Source organism: Argiope bruennichi, chromosome 9 (genome assembly GCF_947563725.1).
Source record: "Argiope bruennichi chromosome 9, qqArgBrue1.1, whole genome shotgun sequence".
Classification (NCBI taxonomy): Eukaryota; Metazoa; Arthropoda; class Arachnida; order Araneae; family Araneidae; genus Argiope; species Argiope bruennichi.
Window position 1 is genome coordinate 32,128,177 of NC_079159.1, and position 21,258 is coordinate 32,149,434.

The 21,258-nt window shown below is 30.7% G+C and overlaps 1 protein-coding gene across 1 annotated transcript; it reads left to right on the forward strand.

Moving 5' to 3' along the window:
- The first annotated feature begins 2,784 nt into the window (after positions 1-2,784).
- Positions 2,785-20,551, forward strand: LOC129983593 (uncharacterized). Its single transcript, XM_056093122.1, has 5 exons — positions 2,785-2,943; positions 9,940-10,084; positions 13,634-13,797; positions 17,139-17,295; positions 20,259-20,551. The coding sequence occupies exons 1-5, from the start codon at positions 2,895-2,897 to the stop codon at positions 20,470-20,472; spliced, it is 729 nt and encodes a 242-aa protein (XP_055949097.1). The 5' UTR covers positions 2,785-2,894; the 3' UTR covers positions 20,473-20,551.
- The last annotated feature ends 707 nt before the right edge of the window (positions 20,552-21,258 follow it).

Consider the following 21,258-nt stretch of genomic DNA (forward strand, 5'->3'; position numbering starts at 1 on the left):
AACGAAATTTCTCATTTACAGTATAATATAGATCTTAAGCAAGGCCATGCATGCTATAAGGGCACTGATTTTATTTTCAGAACCAGATAAAGAAAGCCTGCACTTTTTTTTTATCAGTTACTAAATATTTTCGAACTATAGAAATATCGATCCTTGGCCTGCATCTTACTGTTTTACAGAATCTATTGTTCGATTTTTGACACTATTGTTTGGCGATTAATCATTGGTATGGATGAATACTCAAGTATGTGAAAATAAAATAACGTATTTTGGACACTTTTCTTTAATCTTTTCGACTGATGGAAACTAAAATTTGGCATAGGCAATGGCACAGACAGCTACAACGGTGGTCAACAGCTTACACATCAAATTTCCATTCATTTAAGTTTTGGCGTTCTTATTTAAATACATGCAAAACACAGAGGATCAAACCTTGACGGATTTGGTTTCTAAATTTGATACGGAAAAAACATTTTAGATGCCTCCAAATTTGATATGTTTAATTCTTTACGTTTTGTAATTATCTTCTTCACTTGTACTCGAATGACCGCTTCAATGTACTTGAATGAACCGACCTATCTGCTTTACTTGTACTCGTATGAATAAGTTTGTTCAAAATTTGATAAAAATCTGCAAATTTGATGTTAATACTATATACCAAATTTCATCCGCTCAGTTCAAAGCGTTCTTGGTTTGCAGTGTTCACAGATAGATACACTCCTAAAGTCCTGCATTATTGCCTCATCGCGGCGGGGGAGTTTCCCTGGGCGGAATGGGTAAAGTACGTCGGGAGAGTATTTTCCTGGTAGGGTCACCCGATGCGTGAAGGTCATACCATTATGCTGAGCTAAATGCAATGCAGGTATGTTGCAAAGTCAGACTTCAGCCTTTGGTGTCTCTGGTTCCTTGACCTCTTGAAGCTGAATTTTAAGCCCTTTTCTCATGACTCGTCGATTAGGTCTAGAAACCTTGGAAATACTAAAAGAAAACAAAGAAATACTCAATGAATTCCCAAAATTAATTTAAGCTGCCAAACTTGCAAAGAAAACGGAAAATAAGGAAGAGAAAAAGCTCATAATCCTCAATGCTTCGATGGACGAAGTCCCCTCAAAACTAAAGTCATCTCACTGCAATAACCCAGCATACTGATTGGTTACTAACGAACAATAGTTTATCCTTCACCTTCCCCTGGAAACTTCCTGCTTTACCCTCGCTTACTCCCCTGACATCCTGCTCTCCTATTGGCTTTGACAGCACTCCCACTCTCCCTCACCTGCCACGCGCAACTTCTTTTGAAGACCAAGTTCAGTGCTTCTCCTACCACCATCACCATCTGATGTTAACAGCTCATGTCAGATTATGTTAAGCCATGTTCTAATCAACAACAACCAAGCTTGGAGGTAGCCCATCTAGAGCGGGTACTCCGTTAAACACTGTCATTGTACTCGTCAATTAGGAGACAATGAGCGAGGCTGTGCTACATTGTTTGAAAGAGCTCGGGCTCATGGACCTGGTTTGATGTTACTGTCGACCAGGTGGGATTAGCTATATAGATATAGGTATATTCCATATATAGATATAGGTATATAGTAAAGATAGATATATATAGTTTTTTGGACTCAGGAATTCGTCATACGTGTAGATCTTCAAAATCTCAAATGCGTATCTCTGATGATTAAAGTACTTTTTCTTTGATGTAAAGTACTTTCTCTTTCTTTCTTTCTTTCTTTTCTTTTTCGAATTCGAGAAAGTAAATAGGGCTCATTGCAAAATGTCTAATTGTTTTGCCGTAGAATAAACCGAAGTCTATGACTCACCTTTGGAAAAAAAAAACACTAAAAATATCAGTCGCCCTTTTTCGGTCCGGATGCTCAAGACAGAAGCCAATAACAGATGCGACAAGAACAAGTTTGGCTAAATATCCAATTTGTGCATATTTGTAATATCGAAATTCATTTTTATTTGCTCTTTTAAAAGCCTGAACCCTTTTGCATATAATGAAGTGTCTGACATGCGCATCAAATTACTGAATTTATAGTTCTAAGTCTGCAAATAAGCGACAGAATTAAGTATTTAAAAATGCAAAAAAATCACTTGGCTTGCGCTTTACTATCGCAAATGTTCCTTATATTATTATTATAGGAAATCAAATTAGCAATTAATATCCAAAATAGAATGTGTCATCTAATTAGGAACTTAAGTAAATTCGTATTAAATAAATTCGTGTAAATTCACGGGGGTTAAAGCATATTTTGATTCGGTACGTTTTACGCAAAGTTATTGTGCAAAAATTTGTAGAAATCAACCATTTTAATTAAAAGGCAAAATTTATTCAATAACAAATTTTATTCTTCTAGAGTTATGAGTTATTAGACACAATTCTAATAATTATTGTTTTCTGGCTCATAGAGGTCTAAAATATAGAACTTTAAAATGGCAAGGCCATTTTTTTATGATTTTTGATTATTAAATCGTTGCTTTGTGTACAAGAATTTAAAAAAAACAAGAGTCACAATGCAAAATGATTCTCGATCCAATGCAATAGTTCCTAATGTCAGAAATGAGATATTACTCGACTCTTAGTAAGACTTACTATTTCAAGAAACATTTATTAAAAACTAATTTTACGGAACAAAATTATAGAGAACATGTTTAGAGTTAGCAGTTGTTGCACCATTTGGATGCAACCCAGACGAAGGCCATAGGTAGGAAATAAGATATTCCTCATCCAGGGACGATGTTGCAAACTGTCAAAACAGGAAAAACTTCTTTCCGTCTTTTGATAGCAACATTTATTTACTTTTGGAAATCGTATTTAAGGTATTCTAAGCAGAGCCGTTAATTTTTCATCAAGTATTTTGGCTCTGGTCTGGATATATCAATAGCTGATAGAAATGGTTGGTGCTTTGCTCTTGATTGTTGTAGGTTTTATGACAATACAAGGTAAAAATTATTTTCTTCTTTTAAATAGATGGTTAATTTATTTCTCACTTTCATAGCTGAGGCCAATGAGTACTAAATTTTTTTCTCTGACACAATTACGCTCTATCAAGCAATATAATAATCCCATGTATATTTCTGATTATGTAAACAGTTACTTAGTCGTATTGGACAGACCGATTAAAACAATGTTATTTATTAACTTGTTACCAAATAAATTTGTGAAAAATACCAATTCTATATGATATTAACTAATGAAATGATATTGGCAGTTTGTCAGGTTCGTATATGTATCACTACTTTTATAGTGTTGTTACAATATTTACTTTTTTAAATATTAAATTCGTAAAAAATATTATTTAACCCTTTCTAGGGCCGTGGGTAGCATGCTTCGTACAAAATCTATCAATCTTTGTATGAAATGATGTAGGTTGGCATAAGTTCTGACAAATTTTTTTAGTAAATCAGAAACTTAGATGCTTCAGTTCTTTATCTCAGACAAAATGATGTGTCTTGATTTGTTACTTAATTATTAATGAACCAAATTAATGAATGAATCAAATTAAATTTTTCTAATAAGCTAGATGAATCCCTTTTCTTATTCTAATTTCAAGCCTAAAAATATTTTAACATAATAGGACTAGAAAAAAATGGCCCTTTAAAGAGTTAAGCAACTCAGAGAATCGTGTAAACAATATTGTGTGAAAATGTAGAAACCATTCAAACATGTATAATAACTAACTGTAAAACAGATCGATTAAAAGAATGTCATTAAATTGTTGCTAAATAAATTTGTAAAAAATGTCAGTTCTGTGTGATATTAACTATTGGGATAATAATAGCAGTTTGTTAAGTTCGTATATGTTTCACTACTTTTACAATATTGTTACAGTGTTTACGTTCTTAAGTATTAAATCCGCACATAATATTATTAGAGCAACCTCAGCAATTTTTTATACAATATTGTGTGAGAATGTAGAAACCGTGTAAACATGTGCAATAAATAACTGTTTTTACAACCGATTTATAATAAATAAACTTAAAATAAATTATGTTGACTAGGATAAAAATGTGTTGAAATGTGAAATTAAATTAACCAATTTATTAATTTAAGTTTAGTTTAGTTATATTAACGTCCCATTTAAAGCAACACTAGGGCTATTTTGGGACGGACCTCGTCATTTTGAACCGCGGTCAGATTACGAGGACGACACCTGAGCTGGCACCCCCCTCTCCACACCACACCACACCAACGGGAGGACGTTTGGCCCAGACGGATTGAGCGTGCAACAGACCCACTTACAAGGCGGTTCTTCGGTAAAATGGGGTCTCGAACCTGAAACCCTACAGCTCACAAGCCGAGACCTTACCACCAGGCCCCACGGCCCATTTATATAAGAGCTTTTTAATGAATATTGCTTTTCACTGAAATTGTTTAAATACACGGCCGATAACAATACATTTTACAATGGAATTTTACTAATTCGAAGCTGATGGTCCTCAATGAAAATTCGTTTTATCTACAAACTTAAATCAAGAAAAGTAGGTATAAAAATAATTTTATACAGAGGATATGATAATCTATCACATATTCAAATGAAATCTTTGTAAGTATTTTAAGTTTAAACTTATAAGATGGGTATAAAGATTTAATTTGAATATATTACTTAATACGTAATAAGCAATTGATAAATAAACAGCAAGTTATTTCAACAAATAAAAAGATAATTTCAAAATTGTGTATGAATTCAGTGTGTAGAATACATTACCAAATTTCACCCGCCTAGCTCAATGAGTTTTTTTTAATTACCGTGTTCAAAGACAAATATGATTCCAAAAATATCTTTTTTCATACATTGGGATGTCTGAAACGAAGAGATACGTCAAAATCTCAAGTTTGAATTTTTGAACGATTAGAATATTTTCTTTTTGAATGCCAAGCATACGAGAAGATAAAAAAAAAAGTAATGCTAATTCGAACCTCTAGTTCAAGACATTGAAGAATCAAAAAAGTTTTAAGCTTAATTCTTCTCTTTATTTTATTTTTAAATATCTATTCGTAATTATGTCACCAAGAATATGCATGAAAAAATTATATTTAATATCATTATAACACGATAACATAATATCATTATAAAATATAAAAATCAGTCATTTTGCAATAATATGACCCGAATTTATTGAAGAAACCCTGTTTGAATTTTTTTTTTTTATTGAAAAAAGCTTAACATTTTGAAAAAGCTTCTGTTAGAAAACCTCTAATCTCTTAAAAATTTGTTTATTACTAAATTTTCGAGTCTAAGTCCTTTTAAATGTTCTATATAGTTTTTAGCTTTATTTTTAACTAGCCGCCTTTGGCGACCAGCCGGTTCGCCAATCTTAATGTTCGTTTAAATTTTAATAATTAAATAGGTTGAACCGGAGTTTAACCCCCTTCTTCGCCAAGTTGCGATAACGCTCCAAAGCTGGCAATCTTTATTATGCACTATAATTGAACATCTGCTCCTTTGCTTTTGAACATTTCGCAAGGTCGTTGTTGGCGATTTTTAAAAATTGCTCCAAGCAGGAGGTTAAACTCCGGTCGTACCATTAAATATTTTACGCACTTCCAACTTTAATAGATTCTTCGGCAAAATATTTTAAAACTTCAAATTTTGATAGTCATATAATTCACTCATAATATTATAAGGGCCTTCAGTCATAGCCTGATATGTATCTCTCTAATTTTCTGTTACCCCTAGTAGAAATTATGCTTTAAATTAAAGTGTAAATGATTAATCTGCAATTAATATAATAATATTTTTTACTGAAACAAAGCCTTTTTTTAATACTATGATTACTGATAATAGAGTCACTGAGCGTTTAGACTTTATGGGCACTAAAGAATATATTTCTTAATTTATGTAATATCTCAAGAATTTGTCAACAAAAATTTCTCAGATTCATTAACAATGTTTAATTTTAAATGCATCAAACACTAAAAAAATAAAATGAATCGTTTAAAATAATCGGTCGAAAACAGGTTTAAAAAAATACTTAAAAAACGATGTACTTAAAACTATAAGCATATACAAAAAAGTATATAACTAACATAAATACAATTTAATTACAAAAGCATCCAATTAACCTAAAAATAATTTAAATCATTGAAAATAGGTTAAAAAAAACTACTTAAAAAACTATGTACTTAAAACTATAAGTATATACAGAAAATATATAACTAACATAAATACAATTTACTTAAAAAAGCATGCAACTAACCTAAAAATAATTTAAATCATCCGTTGGTTGCCATGTCAACAGTCAGAAAACAATGCGCATGCGTGAATTTTCTTCACCAGTTACGTTAACGCAAGTGCGTGAATTTTTCTACGCCAGTTGGGGTAACGCTATGCAGATTATACATTTTTAATTTCCTTTATTCTGTGTTATTTTAATTCAAAAGTACTTCAGAATGAATCTTAAACATGGATTAATTAACAATGTTTAATTTTAAATGCATAAAACATTAAGAAAATAAACAGAATCGTTTGAAATAATCCGCCGAAAAATGTTAACCCTAGCCTCAATTCTGTTGGGAGAAAAAAATTACTAAAAGTTGGCGGTGGGGAAAATGGAAGATTTTTTTGGCGGGAAAGTTAGTTTTTAACTAATAATTAAAATTCTAATTAAAATTTGAAAAAAAGGGACCCCAGGTGCACATTCCCGACCTCTAAGGTATACATGTACCAAATTTGATAGCTGTATGTCAAATGACCTGACCTGTAGAGCGCCAACACACACACATACACATTGAGCTTTATTATAAGTATAGATTATGCATAAAATCTAAAGCAATTTACAGAGATGGACCATTCTATTGATATTTTTTTATCAATATGTCTTTGCTTTAGCATGCATTCATTTAGTAAGAAAATTAAAACGCTTAATAACAACTGATCACTTAATAATTAGAATCTACCAGTCTTCTCCGGTCAATTGTTCTCTAACTAATATTAATAATATTATTGTATTACTATTTTAATAACAATTGATCAATAATACTTTTATAATTGGATAGTATCTGGCTTCGGTGGTCAGCTGTTCACCGACTAATATTAATACTATTAATTTACTTATATCAGCCAACTTTTATTAGCTAAATCTTATCACAATAAAAGGTTATTAACACTTTTATTTAACGACTTATCAATAACTTGACAGTACTTACCTTCAGCTGTTCTTGAACTAATAATAATATTAATAATCAATTCTTATCGATAAACTTTTATGAATAACATCTCAACACAACAATAGAAATTGTTGTTTTAAATTAAACTTGTACAATAAACGTAGAAAATTCGTAATCGCGGCAAGTAAATTGAAAAAATTGATTATTGATTAAAAAATTGGCGGAGTCGAGTCAGTTGTTATAGCTGGTCAGTCTCTAAACTTTTATTTTGCGATATTTTTGAAAACTTTAAAATTGTTGAGAGGGTAGGCGACTGTTATTTATAAACTTAGTGACAGGAGTTTCTGTGCATAAATAAAAGTTTTGAAATCGGCATTGTGACGGTAGCTGAGGGACTGTGGCAGTTTTCCTCTTTAGGAATGTATAGTGAAGTAGTTTTGGAATTTATTTCGAAAATTAGGATATGCACTATATCAACAACTGCTGGTGACGTGTCTAGCAGTCATGTGCATTCATGTGAAATAATAACTTTCAAAATCGGTTCTGTGGTTGTGACTGCAGGGTTTTCTTTTATTTTCTTGATTATTTTATTTAAAGATTAAACAGTAAACAACTGTCTATCTCTAAACTGTCTATCTGAAAAATTATGTTAAAGGTAAAATTAACTATATACGATTAGGTTTAAACTTTTAAACTAGGTTTAAAAGACAGCTAAAACATTGTTTCTTTCCGCTATAACTTCTATTTATTTATTTATTATTATGCCGAGACGAAGAAAACTTTATTCAGTTTTTCTTTTTTTTTTAACTTGCAGCATTTAACATAATTTATTTCAATTGGATACAATATATTTTTTTTAAATTTAACTCTTAAACTATCATTTCTTTATTTTGAAAGTCTTTTTAACCCTTTAAAGGGCCATTTTTTTCTAGTCATATTATGTTAAAATATTTTTGGGCTTGAAATTGGAATAAGAAAAGGGATTCATTTAACTCATTAGATAAATTTAATTTGATTCATTAATTAATTTAGTTAATTAATAATTAAGTAACAAATCAAGGCACATCATTTTGTGTGAAATAAAGAACTAAAGCATCTAAGTTTCAGTCTTTCTAAAAAAATTTGTCAGAACTTATGCTAACCTACATAAATTCATAAGAAGATTGATAAATTTGGTGGGAAGCATACTTCCCACGGCCCTAGAAAAAGTTAAATCAGAACCATTTTTCAGCAAAAAATATATTAAATAAGCTTTCAACCACACTTGATCATAATCATATTATAAGTGTCGAGGGATTTAGAGGAATGGGACACTTGTTCTTCTGATACTATTAGCTGAAATCATTAGCTCCCATTGGTATTCGAGATCAGAGTGTCATGACTATGAGCACGGGATTGTTTTGAACATACCGTATCCCTCGAGTCTGGAGAAGGTTGACCGTCTTTTAAAAGCATGCCAGCTCCTAGAATTGGCCAATGGCATAATCAGATGTTGATTTTAAAAACGGTAGGCCACATTAATCTTATTGATACTGTTCAATTCAGTAACATAATTAATAACCAATATTCTAGGTACATAACTAATATTCTAAGTAACTAATAACTAATATTCTAGATACATAACTAATATTCTAGGTAAGAGAAAAACAATAAGATCAGATGTCTTACAAACTCTCTTTTTTACTTTCTCGTCTGCGAAAGTATTGTAATCGTCAAAAAATTCGAATTCAATATTTTGATGAATCTCCACGTTTTAGACTTCCTTGGGTTAAAAAAAAACACATTTATGGAGAATGTCCGTCTGTCTATGACAAAGATAATTCTAAAAAACGCTTGGGTATAGACAGATGACATTCGGTATATAGTTTTTACACCAAATTTACAGATTTCTATCAAATTTTGAGTAAAACCTGTTCAGAGGAAGTCCGTCTATCCGGCTGTTCAAATATAAGTTAACACAATAATTACAAAACAAAAAGAATTTGACATATAAAATTTGGTACGAAGATTTAGCAGCTAAAGTGCAGACATCCGTCAAATTTTGAGCCAAATCCAACAACGGGTTGACTATCTGTCTGTACTTGCAGAAGCATGAAAACACGGTAATTCAAAAACGCCATGACATATATATCAAATTTGGTACAAATTTTGTAATTACAAGCAAAGTTTTTTTTTTTTTTTTTTTTTTTTTTGTATAAAATTTTGTTTCAATCAGTTGAGAATAGCTTGTATGAAACACAAATTTGATTTTCGGATGCTATAAACTCCATGCAAAGGAGTAACCTCTAAATAAGTCGCCAAGTCAGACACGATAGATTCAGTAAAAGTGCTAAATTCTCGCCAAAAGTTAATGTTTCGTAACTATTGTACGCCAGTACCTCGCAAGGCATTCTCTGGTATTCTTTATTAAAGTGTATGCGAGAAAATTTTGGTAAGACTAATCCCGCTGGTCTTTATGATTGTTTACATAGAATAGCAATAAATTAAAAGCAGTTACGTTATAGCGCAAAGCATACTTGTAGAAGTTGGCTGGTTGGTTTTTATGATTTTTTACATAGAATAGCAATAACTTAATATCATTCATGTTATAGCGTAAAGCATATTTGTAGAAGTTGGCGCATGATGCTTAAGGTTTTGGTCCCCCCCATAATTTCTTGAACAAGTGGGTCAATATTCAATTACAGAACAGAAAATTAGTGAAATCTCTTTGTTTAATCCATTCCGAAGGACTTGTGTATCCCATTGATAGTCTAAAGATTAAAAAGATTTTTTTTATTTCAATATATCATGCGTGCTTACAGGATCTTAACAAGAAATATCTTTTGCAGGATGCTTAAGTGATGAAACACCTAAGACTTTCTTCCAGAAGTTCTGTGATGACGCTGAAAATTGTGCAGATTATGAATTGGGTGAAAGATTAAGGGAAATCAAGTTTCTGCCAACAACGGAACAGGAACTCGATGCATACTGTCCGTAAGTATATATGAATTTAATAATCTTAATGTGTTGTTTACTCTGAAAGATACGCTTTAGAAAACTTGATTTAATAAATCTTGAGCGGCAGCAAATAAAAAAAACACCTTTGGGAACTTCAAGGCGAAATAATTTTTTTTTTTGTAAGTACGTACGCGTGCTATTCAATAATTATAATTTTTTAGAACCTAACTAAAGAATTAAAAATTAAATTAATATCACATATCTATTGGGATATCCGAACAATAGAAGGCGCATATTTCACTGTTATGTTGTAACTCTTGTGACCTAGGCTACCGACCAAGTACGCTTTGTTTCAGCTTCACCTACGATAAAAATGGATACGACAAGCGACAAACATATTAAAGATTTTATTTTCGCCTTAAGGAATGGCCAACTGAAGGCTATGTAATACTACAGGAAGCTTATGAAAAGTCAATTTTTCCTAGTGTCTCGCTTTATCTTTAAAACGTTTAAAGAGGTATTCAAAAGAAGTTGGACCCGACAATCCAGTGACTGCTCTAACAGAAGTATGCATCAACAACGCTGCTGTGATGTTGAAAAAGAGACCTTTTAGATGGATTGAATTTTACATTGGGTACCGTTCGCATGTTTCTCACAGAAAAACTGCAGATGGCACGTATTTATACTTGATGGATTGCTTAAGAAATATAAGGAATTCTCATTATTTTTCAAATATCTACATCATATTTATTCCTGATACTTCATACAGCCTTGATTTAGCACCATGTGATATTTTTCAAGACTTTTTGGATACACCTATGAGGTAAGCATCCCTTATCATAAAAGATAGTGATCAAGGCCATAATAAGATCATAAAAGATCAAAAATTAATATAATAAAAGATAGTGGAGACGATTTTGAAATGCCTATAAAGACGACTACCAGTGTTTAAAGATTGAAAAAAAAGTTGAAATAAATGTAATGAATATGATAATTTCAAAAAGTAGAATTTGGAGTATAAATACCGGTTATTATTTTTATTATTTTATATCACTTTTATTAAATATATAAGAAAATATACGTTTTATAGACTTATAAAATTCTCTAATTTTTTAATAGTTGAAAATTTAAGAATGAAAGCGAAAGAATGCAATTGATAAAAATTTTAAAATCAAGTATCTCTAGCATATATTTAAGAAATATTGCAATTCGGGCCTAAAAATCATTTCTTAATTTCCTACTTCTAAAGAACAATTGCATCTATCGAAAAACCTTCAATGCAGAAGTTGTTTGTCACGCTAAGACGATACTTTTCATACAATCTTTAATCGTATGAAAAGTACAAAAATAAAAATTTTAATTCACCACCATTTTAGAATTTCCCCTATTCTTAGAATTTAAAATGGGAGTAAGAATATTGATTTTAAAATTTAAATATTAATTCCAATACCCTCCGAATTTTTAATATGTCAAATTTAATGCATTATCTTGCTGATGTTTAGTAAAATTCTCCGCAGTTATTGTATGATACTAAAATTATCCTGCTGTTGTTGTTTATAATGGCACTTGCCATGGACAAGCTCGCTGACGAAGTCAGTGATTTTAAGCCAAGGGAGCGTCTCTTATTTTAGTAGCGCCAACTAGGGCCATGAGTACGTCTTAGCTACTCACGCATCACATTCGCTTGCACAACCCCTTTTTACAGTGGGGCACATTCACACATCTCACAGATAGAACAGGAAGAACAACCATGCCCGAACCGGGACTCGAACCCAGGACGCCCAGGTCACGGGGAAGACGCGCTACCCCTATGCCAGGACGCAGGCAAAATTATCCTAATTATTTTAATCTCGGATTAAATCATTTATGCAATTTTTGAAGCAAACATTTTTTTTTCGAATTTTGTATGTCAGTTATGAGGAATTTATAACTCGAATAAGCAAATTATTTTGAAACTTATTAGACTAGATAACGCCTAATTTTATTTATATATTAAAAAAAATAATACGAAAATAAATGTAAAAATGAATAACAGGCTTTTTTTAAAAAAAGCCGTGAAAATTAAATTTGGAAAGGAAAAAATGAAGTCTTAATGTGTGATGATTTATTCTTGAAATACATTTAAAAGTAGTGTTCGCGAGTACAATGCTCATTGGAAAATGAATTTAAACTTTAAAATTCGGACAAAATGTTAATTTACTTCAAATTTAATTTTTTTTAATATTTTATCTCTATGATACCATTTGATATCGTAGAATTATTTTTTGAGATTATTTTTTTATTGGCCCACGAAATCTGACATACAGTATTTATAGGCATTTTCCGACAACCCTCCTTTTTTCCCCCATAGAATTAAAAATTTTCGAAAAATAACGCAGATAGTGATTTGAAAATTTTACCAGTGACTCCTAATACATACTTAAGAGGAATTCTAAAAATTTTGCTCAAGGGTTTTTTTTAAAGAAAAATTATTTTTTAAATTTGCAATTCTTTGAAGAATAGTTCCAATTTAATTAAGCTTTTATTATATTTTATTGCTGCTTTTACAAAATTTGCAAGTTTTTAGTTTATAGTTCCCCCTTAAGTCAATAGATTTTTGTTTAAACGCAAAGAACTTTTTGTAAAAACTTCCACCTCTCTGCCTTTATCCGGAAACATATCCGGAGCAAAACTTAGACATCTGTTTCGGATTACCAGCTCAACAGGTTAGGTTAGGTTAGTTATATTATTGTTCCATTTTAAAGCAACACTATAGCTATTTTGGGATGGATCGCGTACTTTTGAACCACGGTCAGATACCTGAACTGGCACCCACTTGTCCGTTTCACACCACACCAGCGGAGGAACGCTTGACCCCGATGGATTAACATGCACCAGATCCGCTTACACGATGGTTCTTCAGTGGAATCAGGTCTCGAACCTGAAACCCACCGGAGCGAGACCTTATCACCAGGCCACCGCTGCCCTCTACCAGCTCAGCAACCAAAGCCTATAAGATTACTGTTATCTGTTTATCACAGGAAAAAGCGCAATGATTGAATTGGTAGTTTATACTATATAAATGGGGATTGCAAACCGCCTTTTTCACGTCCTCCAGTACCTTCATGATTATCAATGCACTTCTTCGGAACTTGAAAATCGTTGCCCTTTAAGAAAATACTTCATCCGAGGAGAAATCGAGGTCACATGAAACGAGATGAAAAAAATAGTCTAGTTGCTGGAAAGTCGTGGTGTTTTAACAGGCAATTTGATAATCTATGTGAATCTACTAATTGGAGTTTTATCTTCGTTTAGCATCCAAATCTAGGATTTCTCCGAGATAGAAGTTTCAAAAGCTTTACATGGTTGCATACGCTGTGCATATTTGAACGAAAGGAAACCCTTTCTGATTAGTCGGTCAAATGATACATTTCGCTTATTTTGCTAGATATCACAATACTCTTCTCGTTTGCAAAATTAAAAAAAAGTTTTTTTTATTTTTTTTTAAATGCATTAGTATATGAAATGTGGTTATCATCGTTAGAATTATTTTCAAACAATTATGATTTAGAGATGAAAATAATATCTTTTTTTTATTTTTTTCAGATCTGTTACTAAAATGATGTGGTGCATAGTGCAGGAGTGTGCTGGAAAAAATATCTTCTGTTCCAATACCCCAAGTAACATGAGTGACAATTCCATTACTTCAGCACTAAATGTAGGCGGTATTTTACTTGAGATATGTACCTATGGGTCTCAGTTGCGCCAAAGTATGTGTATCATATGTTGTTTTTGTGCATAATGCGTTTAATATGTGTATGTGTATTTCAATTATTTGTTAAATTTAGAACGTAAAAATTATTTACAAAATGTTTAAAAAAATCAGTCACAACTGGATGTTAAAAAATTATAGAAATTTATTCAAAATATAAATATAATTCTGATCTTTATAGCAAAAACTGAAATTAGTTTTGTAATCTGGATTAACTGGGATTAGATCCGATTCCAATGATTGAATAATTGGATAAGTGATTGTAAAAAAAAGGTTTTGGGAAAAAAAGTAAGTCTTGTAAAAGTAAACTTGTAAGATAACGGAAGCTTGTAACTCTTCGAAAACTCCCGATTGCTTCTTCTTTCAGCTCATTATAGTATTAAATCTGAGAGTAAAACATTTACTTTTTATTAGATAATAGAAAATAATCGTTTCTCTGCTCCCTTGTGAACTACAGTTTTCACACTCTAATTCATCCGATCTTTCTCTGCCTCTTTTTGTAAATTTTCTCAACCCAAAGCTTTATTACATTTTATGCTTTTTTTTCACTATAATAATAGCACAAACAAAGCGTTTTATTATGTACTAGCCGCCTTTGGCGACCAGCCGGTTCGCCAATCTTAATGTTCGTTAAAATTTTAATAATTTAATATTTTATGCAATTCCTACCTTAATAGCTTCTTCATCAAAATATTTTAAAACTTCAAATTTTGAGAGTTATATAATTTACTCATAATATTATAAAGGCCTTCAGTCATAACGTAATATGTACCTCGCTAACTTTCTGTTAGCTCCCGTAGAATTTATGCCTTAAATTAAAGTGGAAATAATTAATCTGCAATCAATATAATAATATTTTTTACTGAAACAAAGCATTTTTTATATGATAACTGAAAGCAGAGTCATGGAGTGTTTAAACTTTATGGGCACTAAAGAATATCTTTCTTAATTTATGTAATATCTCAAGAATTTGTCAACAAAATTTTCTCAGATCATCATGAGCAGATCGATTCATTAACAATGTTTGATTTTAAATGCATCAAACACTAAGAAAATAAAACGAATCGTTTAAAATAATCGGTTGAAACTATAAGCATCTACAAAAAATATATAACAAACATAAATACAATTTAATTACAAAAGCATACAACTAACCTAAAATAATTTAAATCAAGTCCGCATCCGTTGATAATAGTTGTCAATTATCAGAACACAATGCGCATGCGTGAATTTTCATCGCCGTGAATTTTAATAATTAAATATTTTATAGAACTCCCATTTTAATTGCTTCTTTATTAAAATATTTTAAAACTTCCAATTTTAATAGTCATATAATTCACTCATAACGTAATATGTATCTCTTTAATTTTCTATTATCTCCCGTAGAATTTATGCTTTAAATTCAATTGGAAATGATTAAACTGCAATAAATATAAAAAATATTTGAAATTTACTGAAACGAAGCATTTTTTTTTAAATATGAGTACTGAAAACCGAGTCGCTGAGTATTTAAACCTTATGGGCACTAAAGAATATTTTTCTTAATTTATATAATATATCAAGAAGTTTTCAACGAAATTTTCTCAGATTCATCATGAACGGATCGATTAATTAACAATGTTTAGTTTTAAATGCATCAAACACTAAAAAAATAAGCAGAATCCTTTGAAATAATCTGTCGAAAACATATTAAGCCTTCAAAACCAAGTCCGTATCCGTTGCCAACAATCAGAACACAATGCGCTTGCGTGAATTTTCAACGCCAATTATGGTAACGCAAATGCGTGAATATTTTTACGCCAGTTGGGGTAACGCTAAACAGATTAGTAATTTTTAATTTCCTTTATTCTGTTTTATTTTAATTCAAAAGTACTTCAGAATGAATCTGAAAGATCGATTAATTAGCAATGTTTAATTTTAAATGCATCAAACATTAAGAAAATAAACAGAATCGTTTGAAATAATCGGCTGAAAAATGTTAACCATAGCCTCATTAGCGTGGGAAAAAAACTGAAGCATTACTCATTTGGCGGTGGGGAAAATGAAAAGATTTTTTTGGCGGGAAAGTTAGTTTTTTATTAATAATTAAAATTCTAATTAAAAATTCAAAAAAAGGACCCCAGATGCACATTCCCGACCTCCAAGGTATGCATGTACCAAATTTGGTAGCTGTAGGTCAAACGGTCTGGCCTGTACAGCGCCAACACACACACATACATTGAGCTTTATATAAGTATAGATTATTTGAATTATTTTTAGTCGATAATTATTTATTCATCTAGAGATAAGTAAAAAATCAAAATAAACAGTAAATATTTAAATGAATGGTCCTGTGATTGAACTGATAAAGCAGTAGAATAAAAATATGAACATTATATATTTTTGTGTATCAAAAAGGAGAATTTTTATTTTAATACAGTAATAATATCGTAGTTCTTAAAATATAATTCACTGTCATAAACATAAAATCGTGAAATCGATTTTTCCTAATTCACCAACAGATAGCAAAAATTACACAGAAACAAATTCTATTTTAAATTATCCATTGATTAATAACTTAGATTTAAAAATGTTAAAACAACCTATTATAATTCAGAATACAAAAAGTGTTCACAAAATTTCACTAATCTTGCACATTGAGAATTCAATGAAAAAATTGATTCAAAATTCTTTTCTTACAAATGTTAAGTAAATAGGTAGATATATTATTACAAACGTTAGGTAAATTTGTAAAATGGGCAAATATATTCTTACAACGTTAGATAAATATGTAAAAACAATGACATTTGCTAATTTAATAAGACGATTATTTTTTAAGTTGTGGAAAAATTAATATCCGAATTTTGATTTAAGATATGCTGAGAGGTATTTATTTCCCCAATATTTGGAAAACAGACAACAGAACATTCATCACACATCTGGAAATCGATCAGAGATATTTTTTAAAAAATTAGGCTTAGTTGTAATTTATAAGCAAAAGATCTTAAACTGCCTTTTTACTCCTCTGTTTTGCCAAGAATGCCGGACGGAAGAAGGAATAAAAACGTTTTTTCTGTAATTTCTATAAAGCAAAGAAATAAGCTTTACTCTAGAATATTGTCTGAAAGAATTCGACATTTTCAATTTAAATTTTGTTGTCATGATATTATGATACATAAAGGTGATTTCACCATAACTGGAAGTAAATTAGAGTGTATTTTTTCCGAAAGCGGAGAAATCTTATCTCGTTGCAATTTTTTCTTTGTGATATTATATATATATATAATGCAATTTTAAAATGGTCAACGGAGCATTTAGAATTTATATTCTCTTTTATTACTATACAATTTTCTTCCATAGAGTACCTTTCCGATATTTCCTGCATAAAGAAGGTCATGCTTACAGATGATAAAACCAGTTATAAGTGCCTAGTGGAGGGTTATCAAGTTATAATAGCTTCGAAACTTTCAGTGGACGGAGTTTCTGAGGAAGATAGGAAGAAAGATACCTACTGCTTGTAAGTATCGTATTGCAACTTAATATGTCAGTAAAAATTTCATATATTGGAAAAACTGCAGACCACATATGAATAAATAGAAAGGGTGTTCCCAAAATTAACGCAAGATTTGAATTTGCCACCAGTCGTGCAGTAAGGTGTTGGCAATCTTATTAAAAAAGCCATTTGACAGCTGATAGTTTAAGGTTAGAAAAAAAAATGGAGTCATATATGACAGATACATATAGTGTTAACAGAAGAATTGAATTAAATAAAAATATACAGTTTTTTTCCTTTAATTTGTTATATATTTATTGAATCGTGAAGTGCACAAGATAGGGTTATGTATGAAATAACACATATTGCAAATGGCCTTCACCGCTTTGTATACATGTATGTATTCCTTTGTCGAAATTTTCAATGACCATTTTGCATAAATGTGGCTGGAATTCGTTGATACAGCGTCGAATTTCCTCCTTCAGTGCACGCATGCTAGTGTGCTTGTTGGCATAGATCTTTGGCTTCATATAACCCCATAAAAAGAAATCGAATTATTAAATAACACGATCTAGGGGGCCACTTCTCAAATTTTCGAACTGTAGCCCCCCCCCCCCCGACTTTTATTATTTTCGAAATATTGTTCAACAATGAAGACACATTGTTCTATGGAGTAGCGTTTGATTTTTACTAACCCTTAACTATCAGCTATCAAATGGTTTTATTTTTTATTAAGGTTGCCAGCACTTTACTGAACGAATGATAGCAAATTCAAATCTTGCGTCAATTTTAGAACACCCTTTATAAGAATTGTTATTAAATTATGGTATTTCCGTGAATTAGGCTTCTGAAGATCGGAGAAAAGACATGGTTTACGCTTAAGAATTTAAGTAAAATTCGTTATTTTTAGATCAAAACCTACATATAAAAATTCCCAATATCCGAAAATTTGAGTTTAATGTTTAAACTATGGCAACAGACTGATACTTTTAATCTATGTTATTAGTGTACAACCGCTCTCATTTTGAATATCAGTGATTCAATGTTCAATCTTTTAGGGGAGGTAAGAATTATAAAATGGAGCTCAAATTACATACGATAATATGGTAAAAACATTAATTTCATGACCTTGCAAACGATTTTTTAAATCTCGTTATTCGTTTATTTCAATGTCAGGTATTTAAAGTAAGATTCCATTAAGAGAAAATTTCAGGATGCTAAAATAAAGACATGACAATTTTGACGCAGGATTCTGCATCATTTTTGAAAAGGTTTCGCTATTACATAAACTGACGTGTTTCACCGGTAATTCCCTCTTATAAACCATGCACTTCCGTGGAAAAATAAATTTAAGTTAATTCAAAAATTGGCTTCTTGTCGGTCTAAATTATGAGAAGAATATGAAAAAATTATATATATCATTATTATTATTTAATATTACTTACTATTCTTATTATTTTTAAATAAAAGTAAATAATTTGACATTCACTTGCTCCTTTTATTCTTTAATTGGATTAAAGAAATGTCTGAAGTGAGTTTGCAAGAGTTTCATTGATGTTTCAGTCAAAGTATAAAATGCATTTTGAATTGACTGTGAAAAAATTATTCACAAATTTGACGTTAACTATTCATTTTGGATCTATGGTTTGAACCTGCCAAACCTCATTGGATAAATATCTGTACAATGTGGTTGTGACAATGATTATGATCATTGAAATTGGAATGGAATGCACAAATGAAATTTTTTTTTAGGAAATACCCAGAATTCCGTGCACTTGTTACGTCATCTTCCAAGTCAGGCAAGAATTTCCAACTCTGCATTTCTTGTGATCTGGAGTTGTCTCTAGTTGTAACCAAATTTCTCTTAAAACTTGTAACTCTTATGCTAAGTCACTCTGTGTAAAAAAAAATTGATCCAGTAGTTGAGATTCGAAGTTGATGAAAAATGCTAATACTCTGCAGCCAAATTTGAACACGTTTGGTTAGAGGATGACGCTAGGAGTTAGGATGCTTATTAATAATCACTGTCTATTGGGACTAAATTCACTTTGGGAAGGGCAAGCTATACTTCCACTAAAATTATACAGGTGAAAAAGACAAATATGAAGAATCAGATTATCATCGTTAAAAAATTTGTCCCCTCTTGATCCTTAGGGGAGAATAGCTTCAGTTTTACTTTTGTACTGAAAAATTCTGTCTTTTAATTAAAAATTGAAAATATCTTTAATTGTCCATCATTATATAAACATTATTAATGATCAATAAAATGTAATTTCTTTCAAATATTTTCGAAGATAAATGTTGGTTTTATAAATTCATAATTCCTGCATCCTTCGTCTTGTTAAACTCCCTCTTAATTATTTCATGACTTTAAGATACTTTAAAAAAATCTCTTCCCTCGTAGTCTTAGCCACTGTCATAGATTTTTTTTCGGGTTGCAGAGTGTTTCAGATAGAAGATGGAAAATTCTGATCCCTTTATATTTGTGAAGTTCTCTTGAAAAATTTATGATGTTTATCTGCAAAAAACGTATTTCAAAAGCAAAAACAATTTTTTTTAATTTGTGAAAAAATTTCAATTGGTATACCAGATCCATATAGCTGAGATATTTCTCGGTTGTATGGATATCATTTCTCACTATTTCTACTCTATAATCAGATCATTATAATAACTAGAAATCGTGCTGCCATCTTTTCGTAATATTAGAAACCATATTTAGGAAATGAATTTTTACTGTTAAATTATTAAAAATATAAACTACGAAAAAAGTGCCATTCAAATTGTCATGTCAAAAGCAGCCATTGAAATGATTAATAATAACTAAAAGCTTATTCTAATCAAGCTAGCATTTTTGAGCATTTATATTTTAGACAATTCATTCGATGGAAAAAATATATTTTCTACTCTAATTTAAAGTTATTCTCGCCTCTTTTGAAGTCCAATGTGCATTTGAATACGATTTTTAATGCTAATTTCTTTCTTTCTAGGTCAGTATTGAATACATTTACGTGTTTAATTGCTCAGACGGAGCGAACTTGCGGAAGAGAGGCCAGTAATACAGTCCAGGAGTTCTTCGCCAAAATCAATCTATTGAAATGGTTGAACTGCAATGAAGATCACATGTATGAATTGAAAACAAAATTATTAAGATCTCGTATATTGGGTAAGGAGAGAGAAGAAATATTTTCCATATTTTATTGAATGATTAAATAAAAAACAGTGAAAATGAAAAAAATTTCAATAAACTCATTGAAGTTTAATAAAAGAATTTCAAAAAGTGTTTCGATTCCAATTTCAAATTTGTATTTATATCTGGTGGACATAACATATATATATATATATATATAACATTATTTTTTGTGAAGCAGAAATGCAGTTTGAAGACAGTGAAGATACTTTTAATTTTTGTGACGTCGTTTTATTTCATTTTGAAGAAACAAGCATATGTACAAGCGATGAGCACACAGAGCGATACAGAAAAAGAATGAGGGAAAAGCCCTTGGACATTTTATCCCTGGTCTTATATAACCAGAGAAATTGATAGGGAAAATATTTCTTCATAGTACTACTATATTTCGAGATTTCGCTATGGATTTTCGTTACATGCGCTGGGAAGGTAGGGGAAACACAGAGAGATTTTAAAAAAGAATTTGCCTGATCAGCGGTATTTTATCTCTTCACGCGTAGTGAGGGGAAAGTTAGTTTTAGCTGATTCAGGAATTTAACAAAGCTTCTCTTGAATTAATGAAGTAGCGACAGTGGAATTGGATCACGAAATAAGAGAATATTTTAGAATGAAGTTACTATGGGCTAAATTAAGATAAAATCTTGGAAATTAATTAAATTGAAATTAGAGTTAAAATATCATTATGTATATATATATATATATATGTTAAGATAATTGTTGTTTTGAATGCTCTTTTGCCAAAATCTAGTTTTCGTAAAAAAAAACAAAAACAAAAAAAAACCTATATTTGTGTAAAATTT